This window comes from Littorina saxatilis, linkage group LG5 (genome assembly GCF_037325665.1).
Source record: "Littorina saxatilis isolate snail1 linkage group LG5, US_GU_Lsax_2.0, whole genome shotgun sequence".
Taxonomy (NCBI): domain Eukaryota; kingdom Metazoa; phylum Mollusca; class Gastropoda; order Littorinimorpha; family Littorinidae; genus Littorina; species Littorina saxatilis.
Genome location: NC_090249.1, coordinates 6208578 through 6224410, shown reverse-complemented (window position 1 = coordinate 6224410; position 15833 = coordinate 6208578). Strand labels below are relative to the sequence as shown.

The window sequence follows — 15833 nt, the reverse complement described above, 5'->3', positions numbered from 1 at the left end:
TGGAAGCATGGATATTAAATCATTCCGTCGAACGCTGAAGAAGAAGAATCATTTTGGTTCTCGGCGCCACTCGGCCAAAATGCCCTCAATAGCTGTCTGGAATATTCTCTTTTGCTTTAGAAGCATGGTTTTCCTGCTTTCTATTGGCGTCTTCTCATTCTGGTAAATACAGTATGAACAGGTAAACCAAAAATTCCGTTATTTAGGATAATTGATGTAAAATATAATTTTTTAAATAACAAGGTTTTCTGCAAATAGGGTGGGTGGGTGGGTGGGTGGGTGGGTGTGTTTTGTTTGTTTTTTATTTGTTCATTTTTCTTTCATCAATTTCAAAACATACAAGCTGTCTACACTGGGGGGTGTTTTGTGGCTGACTTTCTTTCAATATTTATGAAGCATCCGCTGTAATTTGACATGTTTCTGCTATTTTCAAACAACCTAGAACCAGACGGTATCAAGCAAAAGGATAAATGCGAGCTGTGCATCTGCGATCGATCAAGAATGAGCTATACATCTGAGTTTTAATCCAAGTTTTTGAGGGGTCAGAGAAAATGACGCAGAAGGAATTAGAAAATTCATCCCCAAAAATGGCAATATGAAAGCATTTCACCTTTCTAACACTTTTTTCACTTACGTAACAGTTACAACAATAACCTCAACCCATATGGACGCTTGACGTTCAAGAAAATCAACAGATGCTTCATTTTTTTCACACATCCAACAAACGGCATTTTTCTCTGGCAGGTGGCATAATAACTAGCCTCATTCGAGTGCTTTTTGGCGGATGAAATACGAATAAGAAACATGAAATAAATACCAACGCACACACGATTCATTCAAAACCGTGTTTGCCTCTGCGCGCCACGAGAGGCGAAGCTACGCTAAACTGCCAAGGTCCCAGGCTGTCTTCAGATCCAGAGTTACTCCAGGACTTTTTGCGATGTCCCCGCTCGTTCGCATACGCCATTGTTGAATCGGCCGGTAAATATTGATCGTGTCCACGCAGGCATTGTTTCTCCTAATTTACCCCAAACACAAAAACTGTCCCCCGGGCCACCAAGTTGTCTGACTTGCTTGCTTGTAGCTTTACAGTTGCCAGCTATCATGCAAGCCGCATTGTGAGTGAGAAAGTGTGTGTGTCAGGGCGAAATTCGTTGGATGGGCAATGCTCAGGCCAGACATTTTGCAAGAACGTTTCTCCCAATGGAAGCTGATATATTCTGAGATGGGATGTGCGGATAGACGCTAAAAACGCCTTTTCTGCCAATCTTAGCACACGGAGAAGCCAATGTGTAATGTTCAATTTATTGGAATTTCTTCGAGGCTTCGCCAGAAGGCCCCTTCCTCCCACAAAGATCCCCACCCCGGAACCCTCGACCAAGTTTCATTTTTACCCAAGTACCCCTACGTATTTGCGCTTTTGTGTATACATTTTTGCTGGCAATGCCAGACACATTGTTTGAAGTTGGCAAGCCTGCGTGTTCAACCGCCTTAACCAGGGACCTCAGTTTCAGAATCGCCCTTTTTCCAGATCCTCGGAAAAACATTCGTATGTCCCAGACATCCTGGTTTTAAGCTGCCAATGAAAGGTCACCTCTTCTTGATAAACATGAGAAAAGGTTTAGATCAAAATCATAAAAACGTAGGCTATGGTTCAGCCAGAATCAGCCTTGGTTGCATCCGGGTCACGTTGTGAATGTATAAATAACTGGGGTTCGTGATGATTGTGACAGACATGCCGGCGCCTTACGATTGGGGGTTGTTCGCGAAATCTTTACACCCCCGGTATAGGGGTGTGTATAGGATTCGGTGATGTGTTTGTTTGTTTGTTTGTGTGTTTGTGTTCGCATATAGATCTCAAGAATGAACGGACCGATCGTCACCAAACTTGGTGAACAGGTTCTATACATTCCTGAGACGGTCCTTACAAAAATTGGGACCAGTCAAACACACGGTTAGGGAGTTATTGGTGGATTAAGATTCTACAAGGACTTATAGAGGGACATATTAATGGTCAAAGGGAAATAACCTTCTCAGTTGGTGGCAGTGAGAATGGTAAGGACGGGGGTGTTTTTCCTACCTCGGAGGAATTTCTTGTTTTTACTGAATCTTCAGTGCCAAAGCTTCGTGCAGCGAGCTTCGTGAATTACACTTCGCAAAGTCGACTTGGCACAATTGATATCAGGTTTGAAGGTGATCATAATACTATTTTAACTTCATTTCTGCAATAATTCGAACTTTGAAGTGAAGCGTGTTGCATGGGCATTGGTTTGTGTCACCCTTTTCTTGGAAGACAACAGTACTGCGACGAAGATAGCGTGAGCCCAAGGAACGCATTTAAGAGGCAGACCCGGTAATCTTTTAAATGTGTGTTTGTTTTGGATATCTTTCGTTTGTAGTCTTGTGAAAAGAGTTGCATCACTCATAACAGGAATACCTAGGACATTTTTTTCTCTCTGGTACACTTTCTTGGCCAGAGCACAGACTTCTCTACCTTCCACTACCACCCTCTTTTATTTTTACTCCTCCCCCCCCCCCCCCCCCCCCCTCCCCGCTTCTCGTCTACACGCGGTGCAGTGTCCGTTCTGTCACGGGATCGTGTAATTTTAGAAATTGAGGAGCGACTTGATATGTGGGCGCAGGTGGCGTTGGCGCTGGCGTCGCAGAACCGATGACGTCATCACGAAATGTTCCGGTCGTCTGCGAGCTGGAGTTCGTGAAACAGTTACCTCCCTGATCTCTTCGGAAGAGGCTCATTTGGAGTTTAGGCTCATCGGTTGTTGGCTGTTATCTGGCTTTTTTTGAATAATGGGGTCTTGATTGTGTGGCCTTAGATACGTTAATTACGTGTGCCTGACATCGAAAGTCACAAAACGAGGAAAGATTGTTTTTCCATTTTTCCAGTAAAGTGGTTGCTTGAGAAATTATATTTAAAAAAACAAGACGAAAACCGGGGTAAAATCAAGATTCATAATTTGCAAGCGGAACGGACTTTGGATTTTGTCTTGGTGTCAGAAAGACTCATTTGGAAAAATGACAACGGACAAAGGAATTAGTCTGTATTAAAACTCAGACTGCACATCTTGTAGTATTGTGAAGTATTTGAAGTGTATAAATCTACTGCGCTGCGGAAACGTGGATCAAAGTTCATTGGATACATTTGGTGAAACAGGTAAGATACTTCCTTCTAAATCTCTTCTCTTTCGTTTTTTCTTCTAAACATCAGTTATCAAATCGTCCAACTATTTTGTTGGTGTTTAAATTATGGTCTTGGGTGTAAATAACGGTCAGATTTATAAGAGAGGCAAAAGGACGTTACACATTTTACAAGCATCAAACTTGAAACAAATATAATACATATCATAAACATAACATTTGACACAAACAGGTTTTGCAAATCAGACTGCTTTTACAATAAGGCGTAATTGGCAAAACACAAATTTTGTGAATGTGTGAAAGTAAACTTAGTGAATTTCAAGTTGTGTACAAAATTTAAATCTTGACAAAATGTAAAGTTTAACACGAATAAACCTGTGCTCAATCATTCCATGCAAACAAAAGCGCCACATTTCACATGTCTCTTGTATTCTTCAGTAGCATTAACTGATAAATATAAAGCGTATATGATTTATTATTGGATGTATGCAATTCCCTGCAGGACATCACCATTATGCAAAAAGATGGTCAATAAGAGTTGCTTGAGTCTCGTACAGTTTTGAAAAATTATACAGTTTTTTCATTTCCAAGCAACAAGAAAATCCATTTTCTGTCAACCACGTCATAAAACTTCCCCAGAAATAACACTTTCATGCCAAGAAAAATATCCCATGCAAAAACTAAGGCTCGATATAATCCCAAGCCTTAGGATCATACTCAGCAAAAGGCTTTAACAGTTCGTTGTTCAAGTCGATCCCAAAACACACCGGATAGTTAACAAAACAAGGGATATTGATGGTAATATCCACGGTTGTCCAAGGTCTTAGAAAGGCTGAACTAAACCTTTGAGCGTGGCCAACTTTTTGACGGACACCTTCGTTATGGGCAATAGTCATAATCGTGTCAGACGCAAGACAGGAGCCAAAATAAACACGCTTCCCCTTTGTCATTCTCTTTTGACGGCCCGGTTTGTTTCAAAGTAAGGCAGAGCAGTGTCTGAACCAGTTGAGGCAGTCCGTTTCACATGGATGGTCAATAGTCAGCCTTGCGCAAAAGTATGTCCCACATCAATCCTGTAACACTTCTGTCATTTTAAACCTCATTTAAGTTTCACGGTTCAAGTAAACTTAGCAAAAATATTATTGCCAAAAATTTCTCATCCCAATTAAAGCGTTAATTCCCGTGTCATTTCACTCAGACTGTATATGCCATTTAAGGCCGTCCACTTGACTATCTGGATTCCCTTTTGGATAAAAGATTTCTGTTACAGGGGTCACGTGATCGCCGCTCAAAATCGACCGGGAAAAAACTGAAAGGACCAATTAAAAATCGACGAAAAATCATAATACGCAAAACTTGAAAACTTTTACACACGAGAAGAAAGCCAAATCAATTAACTACCCAGAACATGTTGTTTAGTTAAGCTAGCTTGCGTATTTCGTGTGCTATGCTATTCCTACTGATGCACGTGTCGATCGCAGGAGCGGTCAAAAACAGGAGATTTTGCGTCATTTCAATTGTGCAGAATGTAAAAATAAAAGTATTGTAGGGAATGTTTTGCATCTTGAAAAGGAGTTCTCAATATATCAGTTTCTTCGTAGAAAAATACGCTGAAACTAGAACTAAAAATGTTATCTACAGGCTTTACTACAGACTTTTTTGCACCAAAACTGGAACTGGAAATGTGGTGGTTTTTTTAAATCTTTGTTACACTGAAACTGGAACTTATGATATTATCTTTTTCTCCCAATTGCAGGTGTTTCTTACACTAAAACTTCGAACTGAAAATATCTTTTTTTTCTATTTTCTGCAGACTTTTATTTACACTAAAACTGGAATTGAAAATATTATCTTCTTCTCTTCACTGCAGACTTTCCTTACACTAAAACTGGAACTGAAAATAGTATCTTCTCTTTACTGCAGGCTTTTCTTACACTAAAACAGGCACAGAAAATATTATCTTCTTCCCGTTACTGACTGTGGAGTTTTCTTACACTAAAGCTTCGACCTAAAAATATGATCTTCTTCTCTTTACTGCAGACTTTTCTTACACTAAAACTGGAACTGAAAATATTATCCACTTCTCTTTACTGCAGAGTTTTCTCACACTTAAAACTGGAACTAAAAGTATTTTCTTCTCCTCTTTACTGCAGACGTTTCTCGCACTAAAACTGGAACTGAAAATGTTATCTTCTTCTCTTTACTGCAGACTTTTTTCTGCACTAAAACTCGAACGTAAAGTATGAGTGTTCTGTTTCTCCCCATTGCAGAAATGTTTTGACATAACACTAAAACTGAAAAAAAATTCTTCTTCTCCCGATTGTAGACTTTTCTTACTCTAATACTTCGTACAGAAAATATCTTCTTCTTCTCTTTAGTGCAATTTTTGTGCACTAAAACTTGAAGTAATACCGGCCCCCGTAGCGCAGTGGTTAGCGCATCGGACTGTGGGCCGGGAGGTCGTGGGTTCGAATCCCATCAGGGTCATGTGGGTTTTTCGGGCTACGGTCGGCTCCTACCCACAGTGGAAGTGCTATGGTTCCTATGGGAAGGCTGGAATCACACAGCCGAGTGTCATTCACTTAACGAATGCGACTTTGAGGGTGCTCAGGTTCTGTTTACCTGACCAACACCGCAGGTGCTGCAGTTCTCGGGCCTGGTTGACACCAGGATATATTATGACAGTAAGCGTAGAGTGCTGCCCTGTCACGTAGTCTCAAACCAAAATTGGAAATCCATAGCATCATCATTATAATCATCCTCATCTCATTAATCATCCAAAAATTATAAATTGTCCTTGCTCTTGTGGCCCTTCATGCCCGGAGCTCTCATGGTGACCTTGGTCTCAGTGTTCCTGTTCCATCCTTCCCTGAAAAGTACTTCTGCTGTCAGTCTTCAACGTGTGACGTTCTGGGGGGTCGACGGAGGGACGTGGTGGCTGTCTGCTCTCTGGAGGGGACCCTCACTCAGTCTGGCTCCGCGACTTAGCAGTCAATGTCGTTAGTAGGGGGCATAGTAGGTAGTGGGCTGCGTCCGTTAGCTCGGGACAGACCCACTACTGAACACCGTCGAAGTGACTCAGCAGAAGTGCAGTGTCATCTTCCGAGGGTAGCCTACCGCAACGACCCGACATCCCTCCCTGGAGCGTCTGTAAAATCGGCAAGTCTGGCAGCGGAACGAAATTCAGATGTGGATGGAGCAGTGAGTGCAGGGACGGGGCGGCGTGAGAGCACACCGGGACAAGGAACAGGTGTAAGGGGAAAAAAAAGAAAAAAAAAAAAAAAACTTGAAGTAATAATATTATTATCTTCTTCTCTTTTCTGCAGATTGTTCTTACACTAAAACTGGAACTAAAAATATTATCTTTCCTTTACTGCAGACTTTTCTGTCACGATGACACCACAGCAAAAGATCACGACCACCGCGTGGAACCTGGTCCTGGGACTTCTGTTTCTAGTGCGAGGTGGGCGTGGATACCCCGGGGGTGCGCCGGACATGGCCTGTCAATCAATGCTGCCCACCGGTCACGGGGCGGCGCCACAAGCCTCGGACCCGCCCTTCAACATCTTCGTAAACAAGAAAAGCTACAAACCCGGAGAGACTTTACAAGGTAAAATAAAATGGATTGTAACATCTTCGTAAACAAGAAAAGTTATAAACCCGGAGAGACTTTACAAGGTAAAATGAAAGGGATTGTAACATCTTCCTGAACAAGAAAAGTTATAAACCCGGAGAAACTTTACTAGATAAAATTAAAGGGATTGTAAAATCTTCGGGAACAAGAAAAGTTATAAACCTGTAGAGACTTTACTAGATAAAATGAAAGGGATTGTAACATCTTCGTGAACAAGAAAAGTTATAAACCTGGAGAGACTTTACTAGATAAAATGAAAGGGATTGTAACATCTTCGTGTCCAAGAAAAGTTATAAACCCGGAGAGACTTTACAAGGTAAAATGATAGGGATTGTAACATCTTCGAGTCCAAGAAAGTTATAAACCCGGAGAGACTTTACTATATACAATGAAAGGGATTGAAAGTATTTAACAAGTCGCGAAAGGCGAAATTACTACATTTAGTCAAGCTGTGGAACTCACAGAATGAAACTGAACGCACTGCATTTTTTCACAATGACCGTAGTCCGCCGCTTGTGCAAAACGGAGTGAAACTGACGAGCCTGTTCAGCGCGATAGTAGTTTCGCTGTGCTGCATAGCACGCTTTTCTGTACCTCTCTTCGTTTTAACTTTCTGAGCGTGTTTTTAATCCAAACATATCATATCTATTATGTTTTTGGAATCAGGAACCGACAAGGAATAAGATAAATTTGTTTTTTAATCGATTTCGGAAATTTAATTTTGATCATAATTTTTATATTTTTAATTTTCAGAGCTTGTTTTTAATCCAAATATAACATATTTATATGTTTTTTGAATCAGCAAATGATGTAAAATAAGATGAACGTAAATTTGGATCGTTTTATATTAAAAAAAAAATTACAATTTTCAGATTTTTAATGACCAAAGTCATTAATTATTAAGCCACCCAGCTGAAATGCAATACCGAAGTCCGGCCTTCGTCGAAGATTGCTTTACACAAATTTCAATCAATTTGATTGAAAAATGAGGGTGTGACAGTGCCGCCTCAACCTTTACAAAAAGCCGGATATGACGTCATCAAAAGTATTTATCGAAAAAATGGAAAAAATGGCCGGGGATATCATTCCCAGGAACTCTCATGTCAAATTTCATAAAGATCGGTCCAGTAGTTTGGTCTGAATCGCTCTACACACACACACGCATAGACAGACAGACACACACACATACACCACGACCCTCGTCTCGATTCCCCCTCTATGTTAAAACATTTAGTCAAAACTTGACTAAATGTAATTTTAAAACAAGTCGCGTAAGGCGAAAATACAATATTTAGTCAAGTAGCTGTGGAACTCACAGAATGAAAGTGAACGCAATGTAATTTTTCAGCAAGACCGTATACTCGTAGCATCGTCAGTCCACCGCTCATGGCAAAGGCAGTGAAATTGACAAGAAGAGCGGGGTAGTAGTTGCGCTAAGAAGGATAGCACGCTTTTCTGTACCTCTCTTTGTTTTAACTTTCTGAGCGTGTTTTTAATCCAAACATATCATATCTATATGTTTTTGGAATCAGGAACCGACCAGGAATAAGATGAAAGTGTTTTTAAATTGATTTCGACAATTTAATTTTGATAATAATTTTTATATATTTAATTTTCAGAGCTTGTTTTTAATCCGAATATAACATATTTATATGTTTTTGGAATCAGCAAATGATGAAGAATAAGATAAACGTAAATTTGGATCGTTTTATAAATTTTTATTTTTTTTTACAATTTTCAGATTTTTAATGACCAAAGTCATTAATTAATTTTTAAGCCACCAAGCTGAAATGCAATACCGAACCCCGGGCTTCGTCGAAGATTACTTGACCAAAATTTCAACCAATTTGGTTGAAAAATGAGGGCGTGACAGTGCCGCCTCAACTTTCACGAAAAGCCGGATATGACGTCATCAAAGACATTTATCAAAAAAATGAAAAAAACGTTCGGGGATTTCATACCCAGGAACTCTCATGTCAAATTTCATAAAGATCGGTCCAGTAGTTTAGTCTGAATCGCTCTACACACACACACAGACACACACACACACACACACACACACACACATACACCACGACCCTCGTCTCGATTCCCCCCCTCTACGTTAAAATATTTAGTCAAAACTTGACTAAATATAAAAAGGACACAAATATATACTATGTTTTAATTTTGTGTTGCATGTCTGTATCCTTATCTATTTGGAATATTACTGAAAAGACTGAAGTGCATGTCACAAAATGGTACACAGCTCTGGATATGTACATGATAGTAACCTCGCTTTGGCGAAGTATGAGACTGATTTTCTGCAGAGTTCTTGTCGTTCGTATACTGTGTGTATTTGGAAGTGTTATTTGACAGTCAAAGTAGATATCGTATACCTCACAGATGTGTTCACGACAGGCAACACCCCAAAAGTGGGTCCGGTTTTAACCTGCTCTATTATACTGTTGTCCATTTTTTTCATATTCTTCATCAGTCGTGGTGCAGGCTGAAGGAGACGACTACTACAAAGGATTTTTCCTGCAAGCGCGCATGACCGGATGTAACGTGAACGAGACCAGGATTGTGGGAATGTTCACCACCACCGACGGAGAATTGCAGACCAGACATTGCTTTGGGGACGTTCACGTGAGTAGCTTTTCAGAAGTACAAAATACAGTTTCTTGCAATTTCCAAAATTGTGAAATTGCCATTTTCGTCCGGAAAATTAAACTTTTCAGGATCGATGTGAAAAACCAGTCCACCTGCGGCTAAGATTATAAAATTGAAAGGCAGTTTAATGACAATTAACAAACTTCTTACACGATCGAAGCACCAAATTAAAGTGTACGTGAATACGCACCCTCATTTGTTGAAACTTTCCGTTGGTGGAAATTCAAAGGAATACTAAATATAACTGATCAATGTAATCGCTAGAATGTCTTTCTGCTGCCTAATTTCAGTGAATCAGCAGAAGCTAAAAGGTTCGATTTTGTTCAAGTTTTTTTTTTTATCTGACGTTGTTGGAGAAAAGTTAAAAGGTTGACCATAAGTCAGCAGATCCCATTTTCGAGTGTGTTTGTGTGTGTGTGTGTGTGTGTGTGTGTGTGTGTGTGTGTGTGTGTGTGTGTGTGTGTGTGTGTGTGTGTGTGTGTGTGTGTGTGTGTGTAAATGCGCGGTAGACTGAAAACTATTTTGTTTAATTATTCTACTTTCATTATATTTAGTCAAGTTTTGACTAAATATTTTAACATCGAGGGGGAATCGAAACGAGGGTCGTGGTGTATGTGTGTGTGTATGTGTGTGTGTGTGTGTGTGTGTGTGCGTGCGTGCGTGCGTGCGTGCGTGTAGAGCGATTCAGACCAAACTACTGGACCGATCTTTATGAAATTTGACATGAGAGTTCCTGGGATTGATATCCCCATACGTTTTTTTCATTTTTTTGATAAATGTCTTTGATGACGTCATATCCGGCTTTTCGTGAAAGTTGAGGCGGCACTGTCACGCTCTCATTTTTCAACCAAATTGGTTGAAATTTTGGTCAAGTAATCTTCGACGAAGCCCGGGGTTCGGTATTGCATTTCAGCTTGGTGGCTTAAAAATTAATTAATGACTTTGGTCATTAAAAATCTGAAAATTGTAAAAAAAAAATAAAAATTTATAAAACGATCCAAATTTACGTTTATCTTATTCTCCATCATTTGCTGATTCCAAAAACATATAAATATGTTATATTCGGATTAAAAACAAGCTCTGAAAATTAAATATATAAAAATTATTATCAAAATTAAATTGTCCAAATCAATTTAAAAACACTTTCATCTTATTCCTTGTCGGTTCCTGATTCCAAAAACATATAGATATGATATGTTTGGATTAAAAACACGCTCAGAAAGTTAAAACAAAGAGAGGTACAGAAAAGCGTGCTATCCTTCTTAGCGCAACTACTACCCCGCTCTTCTTGTCAATTTCACTGCCTTTGCCATGAGCGGTGGCCTGACGATGCTACGAGTAAAATGGCATTGCGTTTCATTCTGTGAGTTCGACAGCTACTTGACTAAATATTGTATTTTCGCCTTACGCGACTTGTTTTTGTTTTCCATTCTCCATTGCATTCTTAAAGTCAGACCAATCAAAATGCTTTGTGTAGTTAATCGTATACTATTTTTTATATTTAGTCAAGTTTTGACTAAATATTTTAACATCGAGGGGGAATCGAAACGAGGGTCGTGGTGTATGTGCGTGTGTGCGTGTGTGTGTCTGTGTGTGTGTCTGTGTGTGTGTGTGTGTAGAGCGATTCAGACTAAACTACTGGACCGATCTTTATGAAATTTGACATGAGAGTTCCTGGGTATGAAATCCCCGAACGTTTTTTTCATTTTTTTGATAAATGTCTTTGATGACGTCATATCCGGCTTTTCGTGAAAGTTGAGGCGGCACTGTCACGCCCTCATTTTTCAACCAAATTGGTTGAAATTTTGGTCAAGTACTCTTCGACGAAGCCCGGGGTTCGGTATTGCATTTCAGCTTGGTGGCTTAAAAATTAATTAATGACTTTGGTCATTAAAAATCTGAAAATTGTAAAAAAAATTAAAAATTTATAAAACGATCCAAATTTACGTTTATCTTATTCTCCATCATTTGCTGATTCCAAAAACATATCAATATGTTATATTTGGATTAAAAACAAGCTCTGAAAATTAAATATATAAAAATTATTATCAAATTTTTTTTTTCGAAATCAATTTAAAAACACTTTCATCGTATTCCTTGTCGGTTCCTGATTCCAAAAATATATAGATATGATATGTTTGGATTAAAAACACGCTCAGAAAGTTAAAACGAAGAGAGGTACAGAAAAGCGTGCTATCCTTCTTAGCGCAACGAATACCCCGCTCTTCTTGTCAATTCCACGGGCACTGCCTTTGCCACGGGCGGTGGAGTGACGATGCTACGAGTATACGGTCTTGCTGCGTTCAGTTTCATTCTGTGAGTTCGACAGCTACTTGACTAAATATTGTATTTTCGCCTTACGCGACTTGTTTTCTGTTGTTTTCTCTGTTTTAAAACTGGATTCGTTTCCGTGAATTCTCTTGCAGTCGGCAGTGACCCACAATTCAAACAGAAAGAAACTGTCGAAAACTTTCTACTGGACGGCTCCGGTTGTGACGTCTGGTCACGTGGTAATGAGGTTTGTACACTGTGATGAGCAACATAATTATTAAGCGAAATGTTTCAGTAATTTGTAATAAACTCGACAAAACGACAAAAAAGTATTGCACCCCTTAATGTACCCCAGCTAAAACATTCATTCCCGTGTCATTTCATTCAAACTTTCTATGCTATAAAAGGCACTCAACTTGGCTGTCTGGCACGCTTTTCGGATCAAAGATTTCTTTTACATGGGTTACGTGATCGCCTTGCAAATAAGGGTACCCCAAAATCGACCTGACAAAAACTTACGGTACGGGCCATTTAAAAATCGACAGAAATTCAGAACAGGCATAACTTGGCAATTTTGACGTACGAGTTGAAAGTCAAAACAATTATCTATCAAGAACAGGTTTCGCAATCTTGTGTATTTCGTGTGTCACGCCATTCCTATATACAACTCAGTGCACAAAAGTCCGTATCCCATGTCTATGTTTTTTGTTTTGCTATTCAGGGCCACAATTGTACGAGAGCTGAACGAGTACTGGACAGAAGTCGAATCTCCAGTGGTGGCGGACCTCAACGCCAACATATCCCCCAAATGTGCGACCACCCTTGTGCCCCCCTCCAAGCCGGAGACCTCTTCAGGTACTACCAATGATGTCTCAACTTCTTCTGGAAGCTCCTCCACTTCCACGAGTACTGACGCACAGGATGGGACAAATCTTGTAGACACTGACACCACCACGAAAGGCAAACAAATGAGTAAGTACTTGTACATTGTGAGGATGGTGATTATTGTTGCAGGTATGTCGGTTGGCGTCGGTAGTCGAAATAACGCTGACACTTCTTTCAAAGCGACGAAAATGTTGTCGTCATTTCGGCAGATCCGTTCCCGTGTTTGCTTTTGTTTGTTTTAGTTTTTTTCGCCAAAGCGCTAACCGAAATTTGCCGAAACTAGTATAATTTTTATTTCGCAAAATTGGTCGACGAAAATCAATTCCACTAATACTCTTATCATAGTGACTTACCGAAGAAGAACCATAGAAAATTGACGCATCAGGACATACTTTGAATTTAAAATCTCCTCTTGATTCTTGTCATTTTATTGCAAATGTTACTACTTAAAGGCAGACGTGCCCAAACATTCCAAACTAATATCAAATTTCTACCATTCAGGCACGATCAAAACAAGCACCGTGACTAAGCAGAAACAAGCAGCGCAAGTGACGACGAAGAAAACGGAAATGACGACAAAGAAAAAAGCGGAAGTGACGACAAAGAAAACGGAAATGACAAAAAAGATGAAGGCGGAAGTGACGACAAAGAAGCAATCAATAGAGGATGCAGATGGAAATATGCCCTCCTGGCTGGGACCTTCTTTTAACGAAGTTAAAACGACGGAGGAAACGGGGACAAAAGATCCTTCCTGGCTCATACCCGCTTACCAGAAGGCTGTCTCCTCCTCCCCGTCCATGCTCTTGCTTAAAAGCTGGTGGTATCGTTGTGGTTTGGTGTTTTTGTCTGCGATCTGGACTGTTCTGGCGTTGTCTTAAAGAAAAGATTTTAAACTTTGTGATGAACTGCTGTACATAGCGTTGTCTGGAATAAAACTAGGGTTATGGTCGGAATGTGATGTTGTGTGTATGGTGTACATAGATCTGTCAGTTAGCTTCATAAAGTATGCCTTTAAAGAAAGCCCTTTCTCCAAGCTGCCAACCCACCCCGAGCGCCAGTACCTATCTTACAATTATTTCTCATCTTTGCCAACGTTCTTAATAGAAGCGTTCCACTTTTGAACACGCTTACTGCAACCAGTTTTTAACACAGCGTGAATTGTCAAGACATGTGGCACATGGTAAACACAGTGCATGTATTTCAATGTGAACAATACAATATTTAGTAAGTCTTAGCTTTAACACATCTCTACACATTGTGACCACACCAGTACGGTTAACTCAACTCAACTCAACTCAAATTTTATTGGCTTCAATTTTCATAGAAGAATTTGTCTTGCGCTTGGGAGAAAGTAAGAGTATAACATATAAAAACAGCATTCATATCACATTTCATGTATCACACACAGTAATCACTAGTATAAGCCTACAATTATCACATTTGTACCTGTATCATACATGCAAATAAATAGTATCACATTTCCACGTATCACACACAATATATACATTACATAACATACAGCAAGCTTCCATCTCCCGCCCCCCCCCCTCCCACACATACATATCCTCGCACGTGCGTCGACTCCATACAAATGACATCATCAGTCCATTAACTAAAATGCACAATGACTAGCAGTGGGTACATGATACTTAATACGTGCTCAACTAGACCTGCTAACTAAAATAATAACAGAAACAAAAACAAGGACTGGGCACAACATTTACACGTGTGTGACCTACTTACATCAGGTGCCTGTGATCTATAAATAACAATGATTGCGTTTAAAGTAAAACATGAATAATGCCGATGTTTACTAACAATGAATACATAACAACTAAGATAAGAATGTATGTGCTTTCATAATATGATTATTTTATAAAACACAGTGGGGAAATTTGGAAAATAATTTTTATACGAAACTGCGCCTAATGTGCCTAAGCAAATTAGAGACTTGGCTGACGTTCGCCTTCCCGCACAGCGATTGTGTTCATGGTAAATCGAGTTTTTTGCCCTTTAAATCCAGGTTATTTTGAGGGTGAAAACTTATTTTTAACCTTTTTAAGTATCTCGAGGTTTTTGTCAAACTATTGGGGCTACTATTCAATCTTTTACGGCGAGCCTGACAGTAACCAGAACATCAAGCGGGCGATGCAGATGCTTGGAGTGCGTAAGCTTTTCGTTAATTGATTTTATTTTGTTTCCTGTTCGTGTATTTTTTTTCCTTTTTTGGATGCTTGAGTGTTGAAGCTTCCAAACCAAAACCAAAAGTCGCAAGGACTTTTTTTGTTTGTTTGTCATTTTAGTTCTTCATGTTCTTTGCCAAGCGGTTTTTTTCTCCATTCGTGCATCAAAGTTCAGAACGTGAGCGATGTAATGCATTGTATAAATTATACGGTCTGTAAATCCAAAAACAAAAAGACGTACAAACTTTTTGGATAATTATATTGTTTTCAATAACAAACGTTCCCAAAACTTACCGTTCTTGTTTTTTATTCATACGGTCTGTGTTATTTGTATGTATGTTGCCAGACACGGTTATATATTCTTTGGCTTACGTGCGCAACACTTATGCATCATATAAATCATACGGTCTGTGTTATTTGTTTGGATGTTGCCACAAATGGTTATATCCTTTGACTTACGTGAGCAACACTATGCATTGTATAAATTATACGGTCTGTGTTATTTGTTTGGATGTTGCCACAAATGGCTATGTCTTTTGGCTTTTTGACGACATCATCTGCTTCTATGTGACTAAGATTTACTGTTTGAGTGCTTTATGAAAAATGTTTCATCGTTTTCAAGGCTAACATTATTCTATGGTGTGTTTGTTTTGTTAATGACATCATTGAGGGCCTCATTTCGCAATTTTTAGTCTGTATAATCTCCCTTTTATTTTACATTTGCTTGGTATCGTGTGTTTTTGCTGTTGTTTGTTTGTTTTGCTGGGATACTACTACTTTGAGATGAATAGTGAACCATATGTCATAGATTGTAAATAAATACTTTTTTGCCTATTTGACAAATTATGTTGTGTTTGTTTCAGCAGTACCCATCTAAAGTTCTCAGATTTTAGAGACTCTAGACTCGTCCGAACAAAATGCAGTCACAAACATACACATTCACGCACGCATGCACGCACGCCTGTACACACACACACACACACCCAAGTTACACACGTACACACATACACACTCACTCACACACACACACACACACACACACACACATACAT

General features: G+C 39.5%; 1 protein-coding gene across 1 annotated transcript; it reads left to right on the top strand.

Moving 5' to 3' along the window:
* Positions 1-2746: 2746 nt before the first annotated feature.
* Positions 2747-15615, top strand: LOC138966176 (putative ferric-chelate reductase 1). Its single transcript, XM_070338307.1, has 6 exons — positions 2747-3172; positions 6536-6766; positions 9267-9418; positions 11869-11960; positions 12435-12685; positions 13100-15615. The coding sequence occupies exons 2-6, from the start codon at positions 6550-6552 to the stop codon at positions 13474-13476; spliced, it is 1089 nt and encodes a 362-aa protein (XP_070194408.1). The 5' UTR covers positions 2747-3172; positions 6536-6549; the 3' UTR covers positions 13477-15615.
* Positions 15616-15833: the final 218 nt, after the last annotated feature.

What these genes read in the sequence shown, in the direction of transcription:
- LOC138966176 (XM_070338307.1), top strand. Translation starts at nt 6,550, where the DNA reads ATGACACCACAGCAAAAGATCACGACCACCGCGTGGAACCTGGTCCTG. An exon ending in ACCCGGAGAGACTTTACAAG is followed by an intron (nt 6,767 to 9,266) that starts GTAAAATAAAAT and finishes ATTCTTCATCAG; the next exon opens with TCGTGGTGCAGGCTGAAGGA. An exon ending in TCTGGTCACGTGGTAATGAG is followed by an intron (nt 11,961 to 12,434) that starts GTTTGTACACTG and finishes TTTGCTATTCAG; the next exon opens with GGCCACAATTGTACGAGAGC.